Raw genomic sequence first — 26,817 nt, 5'->3', positions numbered from 1 at the left:
GGTGATGAGTATGTAGTGAGGGCCAGCCAACGAGCGCATACAGGTCGCAGTGGTGGGTAGTATATGGAACTTTGTGACAAAACGGATGGCACTGTGATAGACTACATGAGTAGAGTGTTGGAGGCTATTTTGTAAATGACATCGCCGAAATCAAGCATCGGTAGGATAGTCAGTTTTACGAGGGTATGTTTGGCAGCATGAGTGAAGGAGGCTTTGTTGCGAAATAGAAAGCCAATTCTAGATTAAATTTTGGTTTGGAGATGCTTAATGTGAGTCTAGAAGGAGAGTTTACAGTCTAACCACACACCTAGGTATTTGTAGTTGTCCACATATTCTAAGTCAGAACCATCCAGAGTAGTGATGCTAGTCGGGCGGGCGGGTGCGGGCAGCAATCGGTTGAAGAGAATGCATTTAGTTTTACTAGCATTTAAAAGCAGTTGGAGGCCACGGAAGGAGGGTTGTATGGCATTGAAGCTCTTTTGGAGGTTAGTTAACAGTGTCCAACGAAGGGCCCGATTATCTCAATAAGCTGAGATAAGGCAGGGCTTTACCTAGCAAAGACTTGTAGATTACCTGGAGCCAGTGGGTTTGGTGATGAGTATGTAGTGAGGGCCAGCCAACGAGCGCATACAGGTCGCAGTGGTGGGTAGTATATGGAACTTTGTGACAAAACGGATGGCACTGTGATAGACTACATGAGTAGAGTGTTGGAGGCTATTTTGTAAATGACATCGCCGAAATCAAGCATCGGTAGGATAGTCAGTTTTACGAGGGTATGTTTGGCAGCATGAGTGAAGGAGGCTTTGTTGCGAAATAGAAAGCCAATTCTAGATTACATTTTGGTTTGGAGATGCTTAATGTGAGTCTAGAAGGAGAGTTTACAGTCTAACCACACACCTAGGTATTTGTAGTTGTCCACATATTCTAAGTCAGAACCATCCAGAGTAGTGATGCTAGTCGGGCGGGCGGGTGCGGGCAGCAATCGGTTGAAGAGAATGCATTTAGTTTTACTAGCATTTAAAAGCAGTTGGAGGCCACGGAAGGAGGGTTGTATGGCATTGAAGCTCTTTTGGAGGTTAGTTAACAGTGTCCAACGAAGGGCCCGATGTATACAGAATGGTGTCGTCTGCGTAGAGGTGGATCAGAGAATCGCCCGCAACAAGAGCGACATCATTGATAAATACAGAGAAAACAGTCGGCCCGAGAATTGAACCCTGTGGTACCCCCATAGAGACCGCCAGAGGTCCGGACAACAGGCCCTCCGATTTGACACACTGAACTCTATCTGAGAAGTAGTTGGTGAACCAGGCGAGGCAGCCATTTGAGAAATCAAGACTATGTAGACTATTATTCAGGTTCCTGTAACTGTCATAACTTAATTAATAAGAGGTTGCCATGCTGACGTGTACAGATGTTATTACTACGGTATAAGTGGTGTTGATAGTGTCATAACTTAATTAATAAGGGGTTGCCATACTGAGGTGTAGAGGTATCCATCGCTGTTCATCCCAATGTAGAGCCCTGTCTTAGTGCTCTGGATGGCTACTATCCTCAGTCCCACAGGAATCAAGTTGAACTGCACTGCAAAACAGACACAAGGGAGGGAAATACAGAGGGGGAGGGGCAGAGTGAAGGAAGGAGATAGAGACGTGTTAGAGCAGTCTGCACATGTTGTTGCTTTCTAAAAACATTCTCAGTGTTTGAAAAACACAATTACAGCCTCCTCTCGTTTCATCCCTACCTCCATCCGTCAGTGAAAAAAGAAAGAGAGGAAGATAGTCAGAAGTTTAAGAACAACAAAGCCTCTCTGTTCCACCTGTGGGTCAGAGTGACCAGGAAGAGAGAGATAAAGAGAGAGGGGGAAAGGAAAGTGTGAGAGAGAGAGAGAGAGAGAGAGAGAGAGGGGGGGGGGGGGGGGGGGAGGGGAGTGAGGGAAGGAGAGAAGAGAGAGAGAAAGAAAGAGGGAAAGATGGAAAGATAAAGAGAGAGGGGGAAAAGGAAAGTCTGAGAAACAGAGAGAAGGGGCGAAAGACAGAAAGAGTGAGAGAGAGGGGAAAGGTGAGTGAGAGAGATAAAGAGAGCGAGAGATGAGAGAGCAAGATAAGAAAGAGTACGAAAGAAGGAGAGAGAGAGAACAGAAGGCTTTAAGCCTATGGAATTCATTACGGAGTGAAACCTGCAGAATTCATCTTTAACAACACTGTAAAACCCACTTTCTTTCTTCTTTCCCACTTTGTTTTTTCTCTTTGTAAAGGGATACTTCTGGGATTTTGGCAGGATCTGGCTCCTCTCTGTTCTGGACGGTTTCGTTCCGGAACCTATTTGTCTGGATACGGTACCTCTTCATGAGAAAAAAATCACTGTTGACAATGTAAAAAAGTATCATTCCAGATGCCGCCTCATTCATTTTCCTGCACCTAAAATATGTCATTTGAAAACGTTGATTTTCAGCCGGTGCCTAATAATCTAATAATTCATTAGTGTTGTGCAAGCCTGGGCTTTTGGTTTGTGCAACATTATAGCCTGTATCATTTTCTCTACTAGACATGAGCCTGCAACTCTTACCTTGTCAGCTTTGCAGTTCATCATTTGTTCCCTTATGGAATCATAGCCGCGGGAAGTGTGCTGGAGGAGCTGCAGCACCTCTGATTACTTGAAATAAATTTCCCAAAGTTATAGAATTACTGCCGTCTGTTATTAAATAATAATAAACAATAGGTTAAATAATGCAGAATACTACTCCAGGAGTAGGCCAATCATTTTGCCACAGAGGATCAATAGCTTCATAAAAAAAATTGCCTAGCTGTGGATTGTGTTCATGTCGACCAATAACAAAGCATAGAGCCCAGGAACGCTTGGCATATCTGCCAGTGAACAGCATGCAACAAGCCTTTCGCAATATTCCCAAAAACTATCATGGAAAAACACAGGTTGGAAAGCAAATGGCTCCTGCTGAAAAGAGAAAACTCTAATCTGATTGTAGGCCACCAAAATATGTTTTATCAACTTCCAAATAGGCCTATTGAGAAAACAATGTTTTACAAAGTGAAACCAGAGATAGGCTTTTAGCACGAGAGTGTCGGCCATCACCCGCGAGTAAGCCGCGCATCATTGGGTGAGTCAGTGAAACTGGAAAGCTTTTCTAGGACCTCCTCATATTGTACAATATATGTCTCCACACATCTAGGCTATTGATGGATTTAAGATGAGGAGGTTTTTAATGATCTCAGATTCTTCGTTTGTCAATGTCAAAGTAGCCTGTCAGTTCGATCATTTGTGCGGTAGTCTGCGAAAGCTTCCAGTCATATACAATTAGGAAGAATCGCATAAAACGTGTTTAGAAAATACCAAATTCTTCCTGGACCCAAGTACAAAATAAGTTTGTGCATCTTCTGTAAGCGCCTCTACTCTAAATGCTCTATGCAACGACCAAATACAATGATATGCACAGCTTTGTTATAAAGCAGATTTGTTTCTTCTTCGTGCATTCCCGTTACCTCAGAGCACCCCAGGTCACCCCCTTCTTGCGCTCATTTGTTGTTCCGGCCCCTTCTCATTTACAATTTGGGCACTGACGGTAACAGCAGCTGTGACCGTAGATGCTGTTACCATAGACTTCCAGTCACTGCGCTAATGTTAGATAGCAAGCTTCCTTCAAACTGCAGGCAGAGATATAAAATGGTATCCACGAGTTCATCTGGCTCTGGGGAAGTAGATAAAGGGCTTCATTGCCACAATCCCCAAGTATCCCTTGATGGCAGTTCAGTGTATCTCCTCTATTCTGAACCTTGGATTTTTCCATAAAAACACACCAAACCTGGCTCTGTCTAAAAAGCATTGTATGTGTCTACAGTATCAGTCAAAAGTTTGGACACCCCTACTCATTCAAGGGCTTTTCTTTATTTTTACTATTTTCTACGTTATAGAATAATAGTGAAGACATCAAAACTATAAAATAACACATATGGAATCATGTAGTAACCAAAAAAGTAATAAACAAATATATTTTATATTTGAAATTCTTCAAAGTAGCAAACCTTTGCCTTGATGACTGCTTTGCACACTCTTGGCATTCTCTCAACCAGCTTCATGAGGTAGTCACCTGGAATGTATTTCAATTAACTGGTGTGCCTTGTTAAAAGTTAATCTGTGGAATTTCTTTCCTTCTTAATGCGTTTAAGCCAATCAGTTGTGTTGTCAGGGGGAAGATAGCCCTATTTGGTAAAAGACCATATTATGGCAAGAACAGCTCAAATAAACAAAGAGAAATGACAGTCCATCATTACTTTAAGGCATGAAGGTCAGTCAATGTGGAACATTTCATTACATTTATTAGAGTTAACTGCACCTCAGATTGCAGCCTAAATAAATGCTTCACAGAGTTCAAGTAACAGATACATCTGAGGCCTTCCTGGTCCAATTGCTGCAAACTAACAACTACTAAAGGACACCAATAAGAAGAAGAGACTTGCTTGGTCCAAAAAACACAAGGAATGGACATTAGACCAATGGAAATCTGTCCTTTGGTCTGATGAGTCCAAATTTGCCCTGTTCTGTTTTTCAACAGGACAATGACCCAATACACTCCAGGCTGTGTAAGGGCTATTTGACCAAGAAGGAGAGTGATGGAGTGCTGCATCAGATGACCTGGCTTCCACAATCACCCAACCTCAACACAATTGAGATGGCTTGGGATGAGTTGGACTGCAGAGTGAAGTAATAGCAGCCAACAAGTGCTCAGCAAATGTGGGAACTCCTTCAAGACAGTTGGAAAAGCATTCTAGGTGAAGCTGGTTGAGAGAATGCCAAGAGTGTGCAAAGCTGTCATCAAGGAAAAGGATGGCTATATTAAATATATTTTCATTTTTTGAACACTTTTTTGGTTACTACATGATTCTGTATGCGCTATTTCATAGTTTTGATGTCTTCGCTATTATTCTACAATGTAGAAAATAGTACAAATAAAGAAAACCCTTGAATGAGTAGGTGTGTCCAAACTTTTGACTGGTAGTGTACAGTATGTCCTCTCTCATCATCAGCGAGTCTTGAACGTGAGCCCAGTGTACCCTCTATGTGGGGGGATATACCAAGTAACAGGTTGACGTGAGCGATATTGACAAAATGCCCCTCGGCTTCACAACACTGGGGGAGCCATGCAGATTTTAAACTGATGCCTGAAAGCATTAAGGCGACTGCTGCCGAGAGAAACAAAGCCCTCACTCACTGCCCTTAAAGGATTTAAAAGGTCCAAAGAAACAAGCTAGGAATAGTAGCTTTAAATAAGCCACTCAATAGCCAGTGTCACGACTTCCGCCGGAGTCGGCCCCTCTCCTTGTTTCAAGCGGCATTCGGCGGTCGATGTCACCGGCCTTCTAGCCATAACCGAACCACTTTTCATTTTCCATTTGTTTTGTCTTTGTTTTTTACACACCTGGTTTCAATTCCCCCCAATACATGTTCATTATTTAACCCTCTGGTTTCCCCCATGTTTGTGTGCGTGTTTGTTTTATTGTAAGGCTGTATCTGACGGCTGGTATATTGTTGCCGGGTTTTGTTATATACGCCCGTTTATTTCGTGGTACCGGTATTTTTCCAGCACCAGAGTATTGTGTTTATTCTGGTGTTTTTCTTGAATTAAATACCTTGTCCACGCATCTCAGCTCTCCTGCGCCTGACTTCTTTCACCAGTTACTCACAGCCTTGGCAGCCAGTATTAAAAAAAAAACAATCCAAGCGCAATTATCAACCCCTGACCACTTTCGTCTAATACAGTTTTCTCGCTGAAAGGAAGAGAGTGATGAGGGGATGGGTGGTGAAAGAGTGCAGCCATGGCTGCCCCCACCGCCTCTCTATCTCCAGGCCAGGCTTTTATTTGTTCTATCGATCCCTGAATCTCAACTAGGCCATTTCGCAAATGAACATGGTGTCAACGAAGACCACGGAGAAGATGACAAATAGAAGAGCACCCTCTCTATCGCACACACACACATTGAATATGTAATAGCCCCTTCCTCTCCATAACCCTGGCCACTGCGACAGACAGCACACACAATCCTCTCTCTCTCTTCCTTTCTCTCTCATCAAGACCCTGCACTGACCTGTATTTCTCTTTCTGTCTCCCCTCCCCTCTCTTTTCTCCAATCTCTTTAATCATTAATCATTTCTCCCACCATTCATTTGCTCACGTCCTCTCTCTATCTCTTCACCTACTCTCCAGTATCTCCTACTTTCCTACTACTCTCCCTCTCTCTCTCCCTTCTCCTTCTCCTCGCGATGTTCTGTTCCGTCCTTCCAGGCATCAAAGAGAGGAGTGCGTCAGTCCGTCCCCCCCACCCCTCCATCCCCTCCATGGCATAGTGAGTGAGAGTTTGTCCTTCTTTCTCGCTTCATCAACGGTGTCTCTCTTATCGTCTAGGTTATACCACTCTCTGTAGATAATAGGTCAGCCTGCCGTTTCTCTGTTGCTGTTCCTCTTCTCTCTTTCTTTCTCCAGCTGCTTGCCGTGGCTCTGGGGAGACTGCTCAATTAATTAAAGTTGTTTGAGTGAGAGACAGAGGGAGGGAGAGAGAGATATAAAGAGAGAGAGACGGAGCGAGAGTGAGAAGATAGATAGGTGGCTTTCCTGAATCAATCCCAGCAAGTCAATTTGAGAGCTTGAGATCATCTACACAATAAATAAACGAGGAGAAAAACTATCAGGGAGAGAGGGATGGAGGAGAGGAGAGGAGAGGGCATCAGCGGGCTTGTTGATAAGCAGAAGGGATGGACGGATGACAGGAGGGATAGAGAGTAGGCGTGGAGGAGAGGGAGGAAGGGCAATGGAGGGAAGGTGTGGAGATGGCATCAGTTGTCTTGTTGCTGTGATGTTGTTCTGCATTGAGCCTTGCAGTGAGAACAGGATTAGCTGTCATGTAGAAAGTTCAATACAAAGCCAGGAAGTAGATGTAGTCCATCTACTTGTAGTCCATCTATTTGTAGTCCAAGTATACTATTCCTCTTTATTTGGTGTTATTTTATCCATTTTTCTATATCTACTTTGTGCATGACACAAGTAATTTTTCCAAAATTGTTTACAGGCAGATTATTTCACTTATAATTCACTGTATCACAATTCCTGGTGATCAGAAGTTTACATTCACTAAGTTGACTGTCTTTGAACTGCTTGGAAAGTTCAGAGTCCATCTACACTCTCCCTCTCTCTCACTTTCTGTATTTAACCTACTCTATTCCTTCAGTGTTGTTCCACCTCTTTCTAGTTCTCTCCTCCTTGGTCTATTCTCTTCTCTCTCACTTTCTGTATTTAACCTACTCTATTCCTTCAGTGTTGTTCCACCTCTTTCTAGTTCTCTCCTCCTTGGTCTATTCTCTTCTCTCTCACTTTCTGTATTTAACCTACTCTATTCCTTCAGTGTTGTTCCACCTCTTTCTACTTATCTCCTCCTTGGTCTATTCTCTTCTCTCTCTCTCTTTGATTCTACCTCCTGTGAAACACCTACACTCATTTACCTCATTTGTCTTATTCTACATCCTCATTTCTCAGCACCCCTTCTCTTCCTTACTTCTTTCTTTCTCTCTTGCTGTCTCCCTGACTCTGTCTTTCGCTCTCTCTCTCCTTCTCTCACACTGTCCCTTGATCTCACTTCCCTATTCCTCACCCTGTCTCATGCTCACACACCCTCTGTCTCTCTCTGACTCTCTCGGACTCTCTCTGACTGTGACTGTCTCTGTCTGTTGCTCTCTGTCTCTCGGTCTCTGTCGGTCTCCCTCTGTCTCGCTCTGTCTCTCTCTCTCTCTCTCCGTCTCTATCTCTGTCTCTCTCTGTCTGTCTCTCTCTCTCTCTCTCTCTTTCTTTCTTTCTCTCTCTCTCTCTGTATCACTCTCTCACTGTGTCTCCCCCTCTCTGTCTCTGTCTCTCTCTTTCTGTATCTCTCTGTCACCCTCTCCCTTCATCCGACTGCAGCATAAGAAGTGCATTTCAATGCTTTCAATATATCGCATGCCTTTCCTTTCCTTTCCTTGAGTGCTGCTATCTTTGTGCACAAAGTTTTGATGCTTTTCCTTTCAGAGGTTTTCCTTGTCTTGTCTGTCTGATGAATAAAGATAGCTGTTAACAACTGCACTACTTTGAGAGAGTTTCCCTGTGTGTGTGTGTGTGTGTGGTGTGGTGTGGTGTGGTGTGGTGTGGTGTGTGTGTGTGTGTGTGTGTGTGTGTGTGTGTGTGTGTGTGTGTGTGTGTGTGTGTGTGTGTGTGTGTGTGTGTGTGTGTGTGTGTGTGTGTGTGTGTGTGTGTGTGTGTGTGTGTGTGTGTGCTTGCATGCATGTGTGTGATCGAGTTACTCTGGGGAGGATGTCAGACCAGACCAATCACTGAGCTGGAAGAGATGAATAACGATTTTCAGAAGCAGTAATTGGAGGGGATAAAAGTGCAGGGAATCAAGCTGACTGGTCCTTATGGCTTTCCGATGGGATGTCCACACAAAAGTCAATTTCTCCTCCGCCCCTGTCCAGACGGATTGAGATTTTCAAAGCAGGCCAAATCCATTGATACCGCTTCACCACCCTTCCAACCCCAATCTCTCACTTTCTTGTTTTTCATCTTCCACTGCTACTCTCTGGATCTCTGTTTTTCAGTCTCCGTTTTTTTTCTCTGCCTCTCAATAAACTATTCTCACAACCTCTTACCCTCCTTGTCTCTCTTTCTTCTTTCTCTCTGTCTCAGTTTCTTTTTCTCTCTCCATCTCTCTGTTTCATTTTCTGGCCTGTTTCTCCCTCCTACCTTTCTCTGTAGGTTGTGAGAGTCCCTCCTCTATTGCTACAGTATTAAGGCATCCTCCTCCTCTCCTCCCCCTATCTTCCCCCTCTCCATCTCCCCCTTTCTCCTCCCTCCTTCATGTATCTCAAGTGGAGGTCGAGCTCTCTCACACACACAGCCATGTCACAATGTCAACCCACTGATCAGTCCAGCTGGTCAGAGAAGAGGTGTCCAAAATCTGGATTCTCCCTCCCTCGCCCCATTCCCCCCCCCCTTTCCCTTATTACCCCTATTACATAACTCTCTGAAAGAGAGAGGGAGAGAAATAGCCAGCCTCTCTGACCTCCCACCAGAGGGGGGAGACACAGTGATTGAATGGCCATCAGTGGATCGCCAGCTGCTCATTTGGCATCACAGTCCCTCCTCCCTTGATCTCCTCTTTCTCTCATCTCTCATCCCTCCTCTCTCTCCCTCTTCCCTGTCTTCCCATCTGTTCCTCTGCTGTCTGTTCCTCTGCTCTTCACCTTCCATCGTTTCTTTCTTTCTTTCAATCCTTCCTTCCTTCCTCTTTGCCTAGGTGTAGGGATACTACTGACACACAGTGCAATTGAGGCCCAGCTAGCACATTTGTTTCCTTGGGGGAACATCAGTTTTTGGTTTCCCATTGGCTCTGGGAATTATTATAATGATTTTTTTTATTTAACCTTTATTTATTTAGGGGATGAAGCCCTAAATAACCAGTAAAACATAACTTTTTTTTTTACATTCTGAAAACAGAAGTGACGATGTTGCCGGTTCTGAGAACGTTTTACCATGGTTCCCTGATACTTTTCCTGGGAGGTGTTAGTAATGTCCTGAGAAAATAAATGATACGTTACTTGAAGGTAATTAAATAACGTTCTGAGAACATATTTCAATTAGACTTTTAATAACACTGCCAGCTTAGTTTGGGTTAAATGTTTTGAACCAGCACAGACAGTGCCCTCAAAGCTCATCACTAAGCTAAGGACTCTGGGACTCAACACCTCCCTCTGCAACTGGATCCTGGACTTCCTGACAGGCCGCCCCTAGGTGGTAAGGGTATGTAACAACACATCTTCCATGCTGATCCTCAACACGGGGGGCCCCTCAGGGGATTATGCTTAGTCCCCTCCTGTACTCTTTGTTCACACACGACTGCATGGCAATGCACGACTCCAACAACGTCCTTACATTTGCCTACAACACAACGGTGGTAGGCCTGATCACCAACAATGATGAGACAGCCTACAGGGTGGAGGTCAGAGACAATAACCTCTCCCTCAACGTGAGCAAGACAAAAGAGCTGATTGTGGACTCCAGGTAAAGGGGGGCCGAGCACGCCCCCATTCACATCGACGGGGCACAACAACTCCTATTCCCCCTCAGGAGAATAAAATATTTGACTTGGGTCCGCAGATCCTCAAAAAGTTCTACAGCTGCACCATCAAGAGAACTGGTTGACTGGTTGCGTCACCGCTTGGTATGGCAACTGCTCAGCATCCGACTGCAAGCGCTACAGAGGGTAGTTTGTATGATCTAGTACATCACTGAGGCCAAGCTTCCTGACATCAGGACCTATATACTAGGCAGTGTCAGTGGAAGTCCCTAAAAAAGACTCCAGCCATCCTAGTCGTAAACTGTTCTCTCTGCTACCGTGGGTTCAAATCAAATCAAATGTATTTATATAACCCTTCGTACATCAGCTGAGATCTCAAAGTGCTGTACAGAAACCCAGCCTAAAACCCCAAACAGCAAGCAATGCAGGTGTAGAAGCATGGTGGCTAGGAAGAACTCCCTAGAAAGGCCAAAACCTAGGAAGAAACCTAGAGAGAAACCAGGCTATGTGGTTAAGCAGAACTGGAGTGCCAAGTCTAGGTCCAAAAGCCTCCATATCAGCTTCTACCACCAAGCAATTAGACTGCTAAACAGTTAATCAAATGGATACCCAAACTATTTGTATTGACACCCTTTTTTACACTGCTGCTACTCGCTGCTTATTATCTATTTATAGTCATTTTACCCCTACCTACATGAATATATTACATCAATTTACTAACCTGTACCTTCGCAGATTGACTCAGTACCGGTACACCCTGCATATAGTCTCATTATTGTTTTTATTATTTTTTATTATTTTCTGACTTAAAAAAAAAACTGTATTGTTGGTTAAGGTGTCACGTTCTGACCTTAGTTCCTTTGTTTTGTCTTTGTTTTAGTATGGTCAGGGCGTAAGTTGGGGTGGGCAGTCTATGTTTGTTTTTCTATGTTGGTTTTTGTATTTGGCCTAGTATGGTTCTCAATCAGAGACAGGTGTCGTTAGTTGTCTCTGATTGAGAATCATACTTAGGTAGCCTTTTTACACCTGGGTTTCGTCGGTGTATATTTCCGGTTTAGTGTTTGTCATTCCCATTACGGGACTGTTCGTTTGTTGCTTATTGTTTTTGTTCAGTGTTCATTTTTGCTTAATTAAATTATGGACACTTACCACGCTGCGTTTTGGTCCTCCGATCCCTTAGAGAAACACCCACCACAAAAGGACCAAGCAGCGTGGTAATGAGCAGCAGCAGCGATTGCAGGACTCATGGACTTCGGAGGAGATTCTGGACGGCAAGGGACCATGGGCAGAGGCTGGAGAATATCGCCGCCCCAAGGCTGAGCTGGAGGCAGTGAAAGCCGATGAGGAGCCTATGAGCGAAAGCCTATGAGGAGGCAGCACGGCGGCGCGGCTGGAAGCCCGAGAGGCAGCCCCAAAAACTTCTTGAGGGAGGCACACGGAGAGTGTGGCGAAGTCAGAGAGAGAGAGAGAGGGACCGGGCAGGCACCGTGTTATGCGGTGGAGCGCACGGTGTCCCCGGTGCGTGTGCATAGCCCGGTGCGGTACATTGCAGCACCTCGTATCAGTCGGGCTAGAGTGGGCATCGAGCCAGGTGCTATGAAGCCGGTGCTCAAGAGCTCCAGTGCGCCTTCACGGTCCGGTCTGTCCGGTACTACCTCCACGTACCAGCCCTCCGGTGGCAGCCCCCCGCACCAGGCTGTCTCTGTCTTCTCCCTACAGTCTCCCGTCTGTCCTGAGCTGCCAGAGTCTCCTGTCTGTCCTGAGCTGCCAGAGTCTCCCGTCTGTCCTGAGCTGCCAGAGTCGCCAGTCTGTCCTGAACCGCCAGAGCCGCCAATCTGCCTGAGCCGCCAGAGCTGCCAGTGTGTCCTGAGCCGCCAGAGCCGCCAGTCTGTCCTGAGCCGTCAGTCAACCAGGAGCTGCCAGTCAGCCAGGAGCAGCCAGAGCCGTCAGTCAACCAGGAGCTGCCAGAGCCGTCAGTCAGCCAGGAGCTGCCAGAGCCGTCAGTCAGCCAGGAGTTGCCAGAGCCGTCAGTCAGCCAGCAGCTGCCAGAGCCATCAGTCAGCTAGGAGCTTCCAGAGATGCCTGTCACGCCGGCGATGCCAGAATCGCCCTTCACTCCAGCGCTGCCAGATCCTTCCTCCTGCCCGGCGCTGCCGGAGTCTCCCGCCTGCCCGGCGCTGCCGGAATCTCCCAGCCATTCGGGACCCGTGGTGAGGGTCCCCAGTCCAAGATCGGCGGCGAGGGTCGCCGCTCATAAGAGGCCACGGGGGCGGTTGAGGGGGCGGACAAAAGCCGTTGGGGGGGGGGGGGGGGGGGTACTGCCACGTTCTGACCTTAGTTCCTTTGTTTTGTCTTTGTTTTAGTATGGTCAGGGCGTGAGTTGGGGTGGGCAGTCTATGTTTGTTTTTCTATGTTGGTTTTTGTGTTCGGCCTAGTATGGTTCTCAATCAGAGGCAGGTGTCGTTAGTTGTCTCTAATTGAGAATCATACTTAGGTAGCCTTTTTCCACCTGGGTTTCGTGGGTGTTTATTTCCTGTTTAGTGTTTGTCATTCACCTTACGGGACTGTTCGTTTGTTGCTTATGTTTTTGTTCAGTGTTAATTTTTGCTTAATTAAATTATGGACACTTACCACGTTGCGTTTTGGTCCTCCGATCCTTCGCGCTTCTCCTCCTCAGAAGAGGAGGATGAGATCCCTTACATAAGGGCTTGTAAGTAAGCATTTCACTGTAAGGTCTGTTGTATTCGGCGCATGTGACAAATACAATTTGATTTGATAGATAGGCCACATGGAAATTAATTTGCTTAGGCATTAATCACACAAACACATTCATTTATTTGTTGTGGCACAGCATCAGTGAGATTTGAACCAATGATATTCTGTTTGCTATCGATGGAATCAGTCCACTGTGCCAACAAGATGGGGCAAGCATGACATGTTTTTTTTTTAAACTCATACAAAGTTTTTAATGTACATTTTTTCAAACAGACCCCATTTCAAAGGAAACAGTCATTCAAATCAGGGGTGGCCAATTAGTGGGCGTGGCCAACACACCTGAACACACTTAACAAGATAGAGGATAGTCAGAGTTTTATTTTCTTAAGTTGCACCTCCTTCACCCGGTCACATCGGGCCATTGTTATGAACGTTCTCAAGCCTCCCTCTGCCAGCGGCGCCATAGTGGTGCCAAAAAGTTGTGATAAGCCTAGTCATTCGGGATGGAGGCTATTGACTGTTTAGTCTTAATTACACTAAAGTGTCCTGGAAATATGATGACATCGTTAAAGTAGGCTGATATTTAGAAGGAAACAACTTTGCCATCATTATCATGTAGTGAAATTTACTTTAGACAGATGACAATGTTGTCATTAGCTAGCAAAGTTTGTGAAAAATAGCTAGTAATGCTAATGTGAGCTAGTTAAAATGTGGTGGTCTACCCTCAATTTTAGCTAGCTCCATCTAAATTCCATCTGGTGACATCAACATGATGACAAAAGGATTTCGTACTAATTATTTGCCTCCTTTTGAAATGTCATTGTATTTCAGAACCACAGTAATGCCCCTTTTTTTGTATTTTACCCCCAATTTCATGATATCCAATTACAATCTTGTAATGCACTTTTGATGAAATCTTCATCAGTACTCATATACAATGCTTTGAACAGAACGCTCAGTTGGTCGTCATTGTGACAAAACAAAAAGTGATCTGAATGTTCGGAAAACTTGACTTTAAAATAGAACCATCAGGAAACTTGTAGAAAATGTTATGCTGAAGTACTGAAATTGCCACAGAAGAACGTTGTTTCTTAAAGTTCAATTTGGGAACATTATTTTAAATTGAACCATGAGGAAACTGTGTGCGTACTGAATTACTGAAATTCCCACCTAATACACATATGGTTCTCAGAATGTTATGTGCTAGTTGGGTATTGTATGTAGGTTGTATGTAAAATAGCCATGCTTTCACCAAGCTCTAAGAACCATAAGATTCAGATTTCTCCTCCAGAGGAGAGCAGAGTGGTAGAAACAAGACAGAGGTGAAGGTGAAGGATGTATACTCTCATGCCCCCTTTCACTCCAAGGTGTGAATTGGGTCTTGTGGCCCGGCCCCTGGGGGCTTTAAGGGGCCTTAGGTGGACATTTCCCATATCTGAGGCCATAGGGCTGGGTCAATGTGCCCAGAACTGGGGGTACGAACTAGGTTCAGGGGCTATTTGCCATGGGGCCTTAGTTTGGGGTCTGTCAGGGCGCTGGAAGTGGAAGGTCCCGGGGCTGGAGGCCGGGGTTTGGGGGCTAGAGACTGTGCGGGTAGCTGAAGGCTGGTGGTTGGGGGCCAGAGACTGTGCAGGTAGCTGAAGACTGGGGGCCGGGGGTTGGGGGCTAGAGACTGTGCAGGTAGCTGAAGGCTGGTGGTTGGGGGCCAGAGACTGTGCAGGTAGCTGAAGGCTGGGGACTGGGGGTTGGGGGCTAGAGCCTGTGCGGGTAGCTGAAGGCTGGGGGCCGGGGGTTGGGGGCTAGAGACTGTGCAGGTAGCTGAAGGCTGGTGGTTGGGGGCCAGAGACTGTGCAGGTAGCTGAAGGCTGGGGGTTGGGGGTTGGGGGCTAGAGACTGTGCGTGTAGCTGAAGGCCGGGGGTTGGGGGCTAGAGACTGTGCGTGTAGCTGAAGGCCGGGGGTTGGGGGCTAGAGACTGTGCGGGTAGCTGAAGGCCGGGGGTTGGGGGCTAGAGACTGTGCGGGTAGCTGAAGGCCGGGGGTTGGGGGCTAGAGACTGTGCGGGTAGCTGAAGGCCGGGGGTTGGGGGCTAGAGACTGTGCGGGTAGCTGAAGGCTGGGGGCCGAAGGGATCGATCCGACAGGACGGCAATGGTAAAATTAGCAATTAACTGGCAGGGCGGTGCAGCCGCAGTGTGTAATACGCCTGGCCAGGGGCCAAATGCCCAGGGGCCAAATGCCCAGGGGCCTCTGCCAACAGCAGCCTCTCTGCCTAATTGTCAGAGTGAGGGAGGAAAAGAGAGCAGCAGAATAGAGGAAGGAGGAAGGGGAGGAGAGGGAGGCCTCCCATCCCAGTGTCCTTTAACAACTTCCAACGGTCAAATGTACTTTGAGAGAGTTTATGCTTTTGTGTGTGTGTGTGTGTGTTTGGCTTCTTAGCTAAATGTAGAGAGGAGGGCAGGGGAAGCCCAGTAAGGACTGCCTGTGGGCACAGGTCCAGCAGAAGACTCCAGACACTCTGTGTGCATCCAAAAGGGCACCCTATTCCCCATATAGTGCACTTCTTTTGACCCGGACCCATAGAGAATAGGGTGCCATTTGGGACTCAGGCTGTCTCTATAGAACTAATATGAATCTGACCATTTCCTCCTTAATTATTTATCTCCATTTGCTGCTGATTTGGTCCTTTTCTGACTGGCCTCCTTAGCATACGCCGCAGTAGGGTGCATAATTACACACACACACACACACACACACACACACACACACACACACACACACACACACACACACACACACACACACACACACACAAATGGACAGGCATGCATAAGCACATGTACAGACAGACACTTTTTTTATATAGGAGAGGTCAGGGAACCAGTGGGGGTCCTGATGGGAGACTTCAGGAGGATGAGAAGCAGAGACAGAGACAGGGAGAGTGAGCGGGAGAAAGGGAGAGAAAGAGAGAGAGTGGAGTGTAAGCTGTAGCGTGACCGAGACAGAGAATACTCAGCAGGTCTCTCAGCCACTCAGAACCCTAGCAGCCTGGGCTGTGTTGTGTTGTGTTGTGTATGAGGGGTATCTCTGCTCTCTCCATAGGGAGAAGGCCTGTCATTCTGTCATTCTGTCATTCTGTTATTCGTGTTATGAGGTATCTCTGCTCTCTCCATAGGGAGAAAACCTGTCATTCTGTTATGGGGTATCTCTGCTCTCTCTATAGGGAGAAGACCTGTCATTATGTTATGGGGTATCTCTGCTCTCTCCATAGGGAGAAGGCCTGTCATTCTGTATCTCTGCTCTCTCCATAGGGAGAAGACCTGTCAATCTGTTATGAGGTATCTCTGCTCTCTCCATAGGGAGAATGCCTGTCATTCTGTTATGGGGTATCTCTGCTCTCTACATAGGGAGAAGGCCTGTCATTCTGTATATCTGCTCTCTCCATAGGGAGAAGGCCTGCCATTCTGTTATGGGGTATCTCTGCTCTCTCCATAGGGAGAAGCCCTGCCATTCTGTTATGGGGTATCTCTGCTCTCTCCATAGGGAGAAGGCCTGTCATTCTGTATCTCTGCTCTCTCCATAGGGAGAAGGCCTGTCATTCTGTATCTCTGCTCTCTCCATAGGGAGAAAGCCTGTCATTCTGTTAGGGGTTATCTCTGCTCTCTCCATAGGGAGAAGACCTGTCATTCTGTCAATATGTTATGGGGTATCTCTGCTCTCTCCATAGGGAGAAGGCCTGTCATTCTGTTATGGGGTATCTCTGCTCTCTCTATAGGGAGAAGACCTGTCATTATGTTATGGGGTATCTCTGCTCTCTCCATAGGGAGAAGGCCTGTCATTCTGTATCTCTGCTCTCTCCATAGGGAGAAGACCTGTCAATCTGTTATGAGGTATCTCTGCTCTCTACATAGGGAGAAGGCCTGTCATTCTGTATATCTGCTCTCTCCATAGGGAGAAGGCCTGCCATTCTGTTATGGGGTATCTCTGCTCTCTCCATAGGGAGAAGCCCTGCCATTCTGTTATGGGGTATCTCTGCTCTCTCCATAGGGAGAAGGCCTGTCATTCTGTATCTCTGCTCTCTCCATAGGGAGAAGGCCTGTCATTCTGTATCTCTGCTCTCTCCATAGGGAGAAAGCCTGTCATTCTGTTATGGGTTATCTCTGCTCTCTCCATAGGGAGAATACCTGTCATTCTGTCATTATGTTATGGGGTATCTCTGCTCTCTCCATAGGGAGAAGGCCTGTCATTCTGTTATGGGGTATCTCAGCACTCTCCATAGGGAGAAGGCCTGTCATTCTGTTATGGGGTATCTCTGCTCTCTCCATAGGGAGAAGGCCTATCATTCTGTTATGGGTTATCTCTGCTCTCTCCATAGGGAGAAGACCTGTCATTCTGTCATTCTGTTATGGGTTATCTCTGCTCTCTCCATAGGGAGAAGGCCTGTCATTCTGTATCTCTGCTCTCTCCATAGGGAGAAGACCTGTCATTCTGTATCTCTGCTCTTTCCATAGGGAGAAGGCCTGTCATTCTGTATCTCTGCTCTCTCCATAGGGAGAAGGCCTATCATTCTGTATCTCTGCTCTCTCCATAGGGAGAAGGCCTGTCATTCTGTATCTCTGCTCTCTCCATAGGGAGAAGGTCTGTCATTATGTCATTCTGTTATGGGGTATCTCTGCTCTCTCCATAGGGAGAAGGCCTGTCATTCTGTCATTCTGTTATGGGGGTATCTCTGCTCTCTCCATAGGGAGAAGACCTGTCATTCTGTCATTCTGTTATGGGGTATCTCTGCTCTCTCCATAGGAAGAATACCTGTCATTCTGTCATTCTGTTATGGGGTATCTCTGCTCTCTCCATAGGGAGAAGACCTGTCATTCTGTTATGGGGTATCTCTGCTCTCTCCATAGAGAAAGGCCTGTCATTCTGTTATGGGCTACAGTAAATACTGTAGGGGTCATTCCAGACCTCAAACATACATGCTCAAACACGTACATAAACATGCACGCACACACTTTGCACAGACACACACACACACACACACACACACACACAAAACACAAATTTTTCCCATTCAATATTCTGTGCAGTGGGGTAGATGCTTGTGCTGTAGATTGATGCGCAATTACAATGATGTCAATCACTCCACAATTCTACTGTGCTGCGGGAATTAATAAATAATCTGCCTTGAAAGAAAAGTGAACAATTTATAAATCCTGTACTGTACATTCCAGATCTCCCTCCATTCGTCTATTTTTCTCTCTTTACCCCCCCCCCCCCTCTCCTCTCCCACCTTCTGTATCTCCCCTGTTTCCTTTACAAAGCGCTCACAGTAACAGTAAGCCTGATGTAGGGTTTGATGGAATTATAGTTATCAAATGAACCGTAGCTCACACTCACAACCACTTCATGGCTGACCTCCAATCTCTAAATAAGTGACTTAATACTCCAACCGGACCCTGTTTTATTACTCACTGATTTACTCTCTATACTGCCCCTACCTAAAAATCACCCACACTGGCTAAAGGGAGTTAGTTGTACAATATATTTCAGATTTAAGAATCTTATGGAATAATGTGTCAACGCTTACTGTATAGGCTACCTGTCTAAAAATACGTACTGTCTAGAAAGCATTCACACTATGCCAATACGAAGTGTAGATTTTCATATCACAATACATACTGTGAAGAGTTACATGGCATTACATAATGACCCTCAACATGACACCCCCCCCCCCCTTTGAGAAAGGAACAGCATGCGTTGCGTATCACCAGATAATCACAGTGCCTTGGGATCTACAGTAAGCGTGACTTTCCTCATTACAAATTATGCTAGCGTTATGCCTTTTCGCCGTAAGGTATTTCACTCTAAGCTAGTGGGAAGTGCGGCATCAACACATCGTGGGTATCCTATAATGCTCTATTGATCTGTTGTATGAGAGCCCAGTGGTCCCAGAGGAAGGGAAGGTATGTTCTGCTCAGTGATCACCCAGGTGAAAACCCTAACCTCCTTCAAACAAAAAGTCCTAACATAAGCAGGTCTCACATTATAAGGATCTGGTACAGGTAAGACCAGTGGGCCGTAGAGGACTGGGGATACTGTATCTTTTGGTTAGTGATCATTCAGGTGAAAACCCTGACTGAGGGTAATACACCCAGCAGAGAGACTACTCAGCAGGTGAGCGAAGTTTCCCCTACTTACAGTTTCAGGATCAGCTCCCCCTCCCCCAATCCTAACCTTAATCATTAGTGAAGAAAATGCTAGAATGACCCAAGATCAGCATGTTCACCCTACACCCGGATAACTGATCCAGCAGTAAGACTACTATCTGGGGCTAACTACCGGGCTACCTGGGGAAGATCTGTGAGGAACCAGAGCTATGTGGATAACAGCTGTTTTAGACCTGTCTAACTGACACTCCAGATGGGCAGACAGAGGGACAGGACAGCCAGGGGTTGAGGACAGCAGACTGTCAGACGCAGACAGACAGGTGCATAACCATCCCTGGAAGGTTACAGGAACAGTGAACACAGACAGACAGACAGACAGACAGACAGACAGACAGACAGACAGACAGACAGACAGACAGACAGACAGACAGACAGACAGACAGACAGACAGACAGACAGACAGACAGACAGACAGACAGACAGACAGACAGACAGACAGACAGACAGACAGACAGACAGACAGACAGACAGACAGACAGACAGGTGTGAGACTCAGAGATGGACAGCAGGGTTATAGGGAGACAGACAGGTGTGAGCCAGCCAGCCAAACAGATGTGAACCAGACAGACAGACAGACAGGTGTGAGACTCCGAGATGGACAGCAGGGTTATAGGGAGACAGACAGGTGTGAGCAAGCCAGCCAAACAGATGTGAACCAGACAGACAGACAGGTGTGAGCCAGCCAGCCAAACAGATGTGAACCAGACAGACAGACAGACAGGTGTGAGACTCAGAGATGGACAGCAGGGTTATAGGGAGACAGAGGTGTGAGCCAGACAGACAGACTTACAGAAGGAGCTGCTTTCGTCCTTTGTGCCGTCCATGGTGCCATCCGGAAGCATCTGGAGGTAGAAGCCATGCCGGTTGTAGAGTCTTGTGACGATACCTTTCAGTTGGGGCTCTGCAGGTTGAGGGAACAGGACAGGGTTAACAACACACAGGTACCACGGCAACCAACATATGTGTGTGGTTGCTGCCCTATCCTACACAAACACAGCATCTGGGAACGTGTGTGTGTGCGTGTGTTCGTGTGCTTTAAGCAGGTGGTGGATATCAAAGTTGATGTCCAGCAGTTAAAGAAAGACTCTGCGCACTGCAATCTATTTCCTCCCAACTTCCACCTATATTTTAACATCAGGTCTAAGACCTTAAAGGGAAACTCCTCCCAAAAACGATCTTTTTGTATTTGCTTCATTAGTCCAATGTTGATATAGTTCCAAAAATGTTTTGCTTGTCAGCAATCATGTTTTCAAGATGTATAACTTTCAAAATACAGAAATACATCTGCCCTTATCAATGAAAATGCAGTCAGATTGCAGTTTAACTGCAGTACACTTTTACTGCAGTTTCAAAAGTGCAATCTTTTTTGTGAGGGTTGTGTGATTCATTTTGCATTATATGATGCAAAATGCATCATACAGGCAGTATTTATGTCATTTCATTCGGACTAATGACTTATAAAACAAATGCCAAATAGTTTGGGTTTGGAATTTTCCTTTAAGGTGTTGTTATTATGGACACATTCTGGAGCAGACTGCATGTAAATTACAGTGTGCAGAGTGCTCCTTCTTACTGGTGAACAAACAGTTACTAAAGGGAGAGAACGTTGTGTCCCCCTAATGCATGAGAGCCCTGCTATTTACACTGAAAGGCACCGTCTGTGTCTACAGTGGCCTTCTGATTGATGGGACCTTGCAAGGTGCCTGCTTAAAAAGGGTCAGCCTCTACTGTGAGGAAGGTAGGGTGTGTGTGTGTCTATTGCCTAGCACGGAGAATGCTTCATTAAAGATGGATAGCATGTGAGACTGTGCTGCTCTGTTTGGGTAGAGGAGTGAGAGAGAGAGAGAGAGAGAGAGAGCGAAAGACAGATAGAAGGCGAGAAAGACAAAGAAACACTTTACTGAGCTACTAAAAGTTGCATGACCCGGGACACCATTTTCCATCTACTGTGGTGCTCTGTTTTGTTGTTTTCAGAATATGTTCTGAGGCAGAAAAGTTGTTTGTCGAGCTAGCTGGGATTTATATCTTATATGAACTGTGAGCTTATCTGCTGCATTTGCAGCCTCTTGTTGTGTGTATTAGCTTCCGGTTGACAGCTAGCGTGCTAGTATGCTAGCTAACGCTATGGGACAACAGCAGTTGTTTACCCTGCCTGACAACAGATCAAATCCTTCACTTAGAACCTCCAAATAGCAGGAAAATAATATGTAGCATCCTATGTAGCTTCCTGTTGACAGCAGGGGACAGCAGTTGTTGGTTTCTTTTTTCTGTGCTCCACACAAGACAGTCTGTCACATCCTGACCTTAGTTCCTTTTTTTATGTCTCTATTTTAGGTTGGTCAGGGCGTGAGTTGGGGTGGGCATTCTATGTTTTGTTCGATGTTTGTATTTCTATGTGTTTGGCCTGGTATGGTTCCCAATCAGAGGCAGCTGTCAATCGTTGTCTCTGATTGAGAACCATACTTAGGCAGCCTGGTTTCACCCTTCAGTTGTGGGTAGTTGTTTTCTGTCTTTGTACCAGACAGGTCTGTTTCGTTTGTTCCGTTTTTTTGTTATTTTTGTTCTAGTGTTCAGTGTAATTAAAAGATCATGAACAAGTACCACGCTGCACCTTAGTCCTCTCCTTCTTCCACCTAAGACAGCCGTTACACAGTCCCTCACTTTAGACCTTCCAAGAGCAGGAAATACAGGGAATGTCTAGCACCTTGTTCCTAGCTAACGATACAGGACAACAGTAGGGTTACCACATTTAACATACCCAAATACGGGACAACAGGAAGATTTTGTGGGACAGTGTAGCCTAGATTAAAATATCTATATATTTTTGTCAGCAGGTGTCTGTAACAAAAAAAAAACCTAGGCATTAATATGAGGGCTAAGTCCCTTGCCCCACAAGTTAAAGATATCACATTTCAAAATAGGCCATCATTACTGTCAATTGTGAATTATAATTTTTTACGATATTGTGTCACATAATGGTGTTAACAAACTATATAGCCTTCCTATATTTTGTTCAAAGCACATTTTGCCTAGTTGCGTGTGCTGGACTATTCAAGCAACTATCCTAAAATATCAAGAAATGAGCTGGTGTTTTTGGTGTAACAGTAACATTATACTACGCTATTATATTTGGTTCTGAATACAAATAGATCATTGTGATCTTCCAAGGCATTGATTATTCAGTTTTGATCTAACTGTACTAAACGAGCACCACTGTGAGAAGTAGCGGCTGCTCTGGACACCCCTGTTCCCGCTGCACTGAACAAGCTAATTGAAGCACACCTAGCTACTCATTTGCCTCGCGCAAAATTTGGTGATGCAGAAACGAGAAACTACACGTGTGGCTGTTTTATGAAAATCTGTGAATATGTGGATACGGAAACATTTCTGGCTGTTCTTACGTTTATAGCTCTTCATCAGAAGTGTGCATTTTGTAAGTAGTTAGGCTAACAGTCCTCTCCAAGTTTAGCTGGAATTTAATTTAGCCTGAAAGGATTTGAGAAATGTGATTGGTCGGCGATAGGCCTATGATGTTGGCCTATGCTGGTCTTGCGCTGCGCAAAATATCAGATCTCGACAACAATTTTCATAAACGCAACGTGAATGCAGGAGACAGGTTGGAATGTCTGGCTGAAATACGGGACAAATCAAATAGCACTTCTAAATCAGCGATGTTTGAATTTGTGGGACAAAGGGACAAAATGCGGGACTGTCCCGCACAATCCGTGACATGTGGTCGACATGGACAACAGCGTCTTGTTTTCTGTTTTCATGTGCCCCACAGCAGAGAGAATCCTTCACAGTAGACCATTAGCAGGGGAAATACTGTATCACATGGATCACAGGGAATGTCAGAATACTTAAGTGCCACTACAATCCAGATTTAATGAGCAACATCAAATATGCATGAGGGTACGGTAGTATCGGGGCATCTGGTAAAAACAGGGCTTCTGATACCTTGGCCTTTTGAGTACAGGGAGGTAAAAGATATCACTTGTACAGTTGTGTGTGGCTGCTAAGGGTTTAACCGTTTCCTTCCTGGGAGTAGTTAGGGAGATACCTGTACACTAACATTTGTTAAATCATGAAAGGCCCTGACTAACACAGAACGTGTCAGGAACGTTTACGCAATGTGGAAACGTCCAGTTGGTGCACCAATGCTGTTAAATGTTGGGTGAAGTTTGTGGCCCCTGGAATGCGATTGGATCCAATAATGACCGCCTCATCGGCAGTGGATGGTCAAACACCAGACACACAGGGTCAGAGTTCAACAACTTGCTTGTTCTGGAGTACAGTTTTAATCCCAAATTAAGCCTCAGTCTACACTTTCAAGCCTCGCTTATCATACTGTACTGGACAGAAGCAGCACTTCTTTTGACAGTGGATCTTACGCAATATTACAAAACACTGTCTATAGAGACACATTACACAAACACACGCGGTCAAGCACACAAACACACACACACACACACACACACACACACACACACACACACACACACACACACACACACACACACACACACACACACACACACACTCACTCCCCCTCCAGTCAAGGTTAAACACAACAGTAGCTGCTGCAAGTGGTGTGGAGCCGGGGGAGCATGTCAGTCAGACCGGGCTGTGTTCAGCAGAACATCTGGGGGTTCTGGAGAGGGCAGGGGCCGGCCGAGGAGAGCTTCCCCCTCCTGAGTCTGTCCTGCCTGGGCTGGACGAGCTGTCAGGCTGGCCCTGCTGAACCTCCCTGGTTCCGTATGCTAAACACTGCAGGGGCACCACTGCTCTCTACCACTCCCCCACCACACACACACACACATTGCATGTACGCACAAACACACACCACACGCACGTTGCATGTACGTACACACACACACACAAACACGTTGCATGTACGTACACACACACAAACACGTTGCATGTACGCACAAACACACACCACACGCACGTTGCATGTACGCACACACACACACACACACACACAAACACACATCCACACACACAGCCCCACCCAGCCGCAGGCGTCACCGCGGCCTGATAGAGAGAGGAGCCATCGATCCAGGATTAGGCGCCTTCAGGACTGCACATGATGTTTTAACATTCTGGGTGTGAAGCAAGGGGGAATAAGCCAAGCCAAGCGGCCACTGTAGTCGTGAGCGGATGAGAAAGCCACCTACAGTCACACACAGGAGGGGAGGGGCTGAGAGAGAGAGTCGGGCCCGTTTTCAGAAACATCACTTTTGCCATTCAAAGGAATTCTAGGTGTAAGAGACTGTACCAAACATGAATATATTCATTCATCTCACCCATTTAAGTCACAATATTCCCCAGTGTCTCACATCTGACAACTTGACCCATTCCCATTGGTTTCTTTTCCTTGGCTGTGTGTGGTAACTGAGAGCAGAGAGATCTGAGATGGATGTGTGTGCGTCCGTGTGTGTATGTATGGGTGTGTGTGTGTATGTGCGGTCTGAGATGGATGTATGAATGCTGGCAGGTCCCTTCCCAGAGCATGGAAGTGACGGACACATCTAAAGGAATGGGGTTGGCCGGGGGCAGAGGGGTGGGGCAGGCTTGCCAAGGAATGGAGCCGTCACACACACACACTGATGCCCAGTTGGGCTTCACTCTACGTGGGATCTCTCTGGCATTCTTTCTCCGTCCGTCCCCCCCCCCCCCCTCAGTCCGTGGATGCGTAGTGAGTTATGTGGTTTGGATCCCTCCTAATAATGTCATATATCAACCAATCAGCAGGGGATAACAAGGCATTACTTTTCTCTGCTGAAAGAGAGAGGGAAGAAAGAGAGGGAGGCAGATAGAGGGAGAGAAATAAGGAAGAAAGACAGAGGGAGTGAGAGGAAAGAGAGAGAGAGATGGAACGAGAAAGACCTAGCATACAACAAGAGATGGAGAGAGAAAGAGAGAAGCAAATGAGAGAAAAGAGAAGGAAATGAGAGGTAGAGAAGCAAAGCGAGAGAGAGAGAGAGAGAGAGAGAGAGAGAGAGAGAGAGAGAGAGAGAGAAGGAGGGAGGGAGGGATATGTGGGAATTGCGTGGCTGTGGCGTGGCAGGGTAGCAAGGGATGACAGAGTTATTTCATTAGGAGAGATTCACTCTCTTAATGAAAGAGGAACGAGCATCACGCCTTCACGACCAACGTCAATAAAGCGCTGAGGCGAGACGCTGCTTAACCAAACCAGCCTGTCTGTCTGTCAGATACACACTGGAGAGAGATGGTTTCATTTAAATTTGCTTTGGTAAATACGCTTGTTCCAGTTTAGTTGACCTATTCACAGCAGTACAAGGCCATTCAGACAGAATATCAGGAGATAACAGTATTGGATGTGCTGCAGGACATTGTTCATTATACTGTTGAAATAGCTCAAATAACTCAAAGGATATCGGTATGACTTAGATTCAATTCCAGGTTCATTCAGTGGTGGAAAAAGAAGATACCTTAACAGAAAATGAGTCAGGTAAAGGTGAAAGTCACCCAGTAAAAACTACTTGAGTAAAACTATTTGTTTTGAAATATACTCAAGTATCAAAAGTAAAATTGTAAATCATTTCTAATTCCTTATATTAAGGAAACCAGACGGCACCATTTTTTTCTTCTTACGGAGAGCCAGAGGTAAACAACAACACCAGCAGTATACCACTCTAAATCCCACTGCTGGTTGGCTTCTGAAGCTAAGCAGGGTTGGTCCTGGATGGGAGACCTGGATGCTGCTGGAAGTGGTGTTGGAGGGCCAGTAGGAGGCACCCTTTGTTCTGGTCTGAAAAGAAAAATCCCAGGGCAGTAATTGGGGACATTGCCCTGTGTAGGGTGCTGTCTTTTGGATGGGATGTTAAATGGGTGTCCTCACTCTCTGTGGTCACTACAGATCCCATGGCACTTACTGTTGGGGTGTTGGCTAAATTCCCAATCTGGCCCTCATACTGTCACCTAATGATCCCCCGTTTACATTTGGCTCATTCATCCCCCTCCTCTCCCCTGTAATTCTTCCGCAGGTTGTTGCTTTAAATGAGAATGTGTTCTCAGTCAACTTACCTGGTGAAATAAGGGTAAAAGAAAAAGTGATAAGTGTGTGAATTGGACCATTGTCCTGTCCGGCTAAGGATTCAAAATGTAATGAGTACTTTTGGGTGTCAGTGATAATGTATGGAGTAAAAAGTACATTATTTCTTTAGGAATGTAGTGAAGTAAAAGTAATCAAACATATAAATAGTTAACTACAGACACCCAAAAAACGACTTAATAGTACTTCAAAGTATTTTTTACTTAAGTGCTTTACACTACTGCAATCATTCTTTTTTTCTACCTAACAATCCAGTAATCTTGCTACTGCAGCTCATATTGTATTTGCTCCCACCATCACAGCCTACAGCTGTTAACACACCCACCAACTTAGATTTCCACTAGTGTTAATATTTTAATCTGCAACATTTACATCCATGGCAACAGAAGCTACTGATGAAATAACACCTAACAACAAGCTACCTATTCTTACCTCAAAAACAATAACTGTATCAGTGCTATACCAGAAGCTGATGTTAACCACAGCCATTTCTGCCAGCACAACCCCCCCCCCCCCCCCCCATATCTCTGTTACCATAACAAAAGTTTAGGGACCTGCTGCAGTAGCTTTCAGGAGAACGATGCAAACTCACACACGCACACACACGCACACACAGGAGGCATAACAGGCTCCAGGTGCATCTTTCATCACATATTCATAATTACGATAAGTGCGCAGATAAATTGCATCAAATG

At 45.9% G+C, this 26,817-nt stretch overlaps 1 protein-coding gene across 1 annotated transcript in view; it reads right to left on the bottom strand.

Annotated features, from left to right (window-relative positions):
• The window catches only part of LOC109906833 (fibroblast growth factor 14-like), a 58,972-nt gene extending 32,361 nt beyond the window's left edge, over positions 1 to 26,611 (bottom strand). The window contains exons 1-3 of the mRNA XM_031793094.1: positions 26,555 to 26,611; positions 19,835 to 20,027; positions 1,478 to 1,581 (exon numbers count right to left, since the gene is read on the bottom strand). Coding sequence (XP_031648954.1) covers positions 1,478 to 1,581; positions 19,835 to 20,027; positions 26,555 to 26,611 — 354 coding nt within the window. The remainder of the gene's footprint in view (positions 1 to 1,477; positions 1,582 to 19,834; positions 20,028 to 26,554) is intronic.
• Between the last annotated feature and the right edge of the window lie 206 nt (positions 26,612 to 26,817).

The sequence above is a fragment of the Oncorhynchus kisutch genome, linkage group LG16 (assembly GCF_002021735.2).
Source record: "Oncorhynchus kisutch isolate 150728-3 linkage group LG16, Okis_V2, whole genome shotgun sequence".
Classification (NCBI taxonomy): domain Eukaryota; kingdom Metazoa; phylum Chordata; class Actinopteri; order Salmoniformes; family Salmonidae; genus Oncorhynchus; species Oncorhynchus kisutch.
Note: the sequence above shows the minus strand (reverse complement) of the source record. Positions and strands in the feature narration are given on the sequence as shown.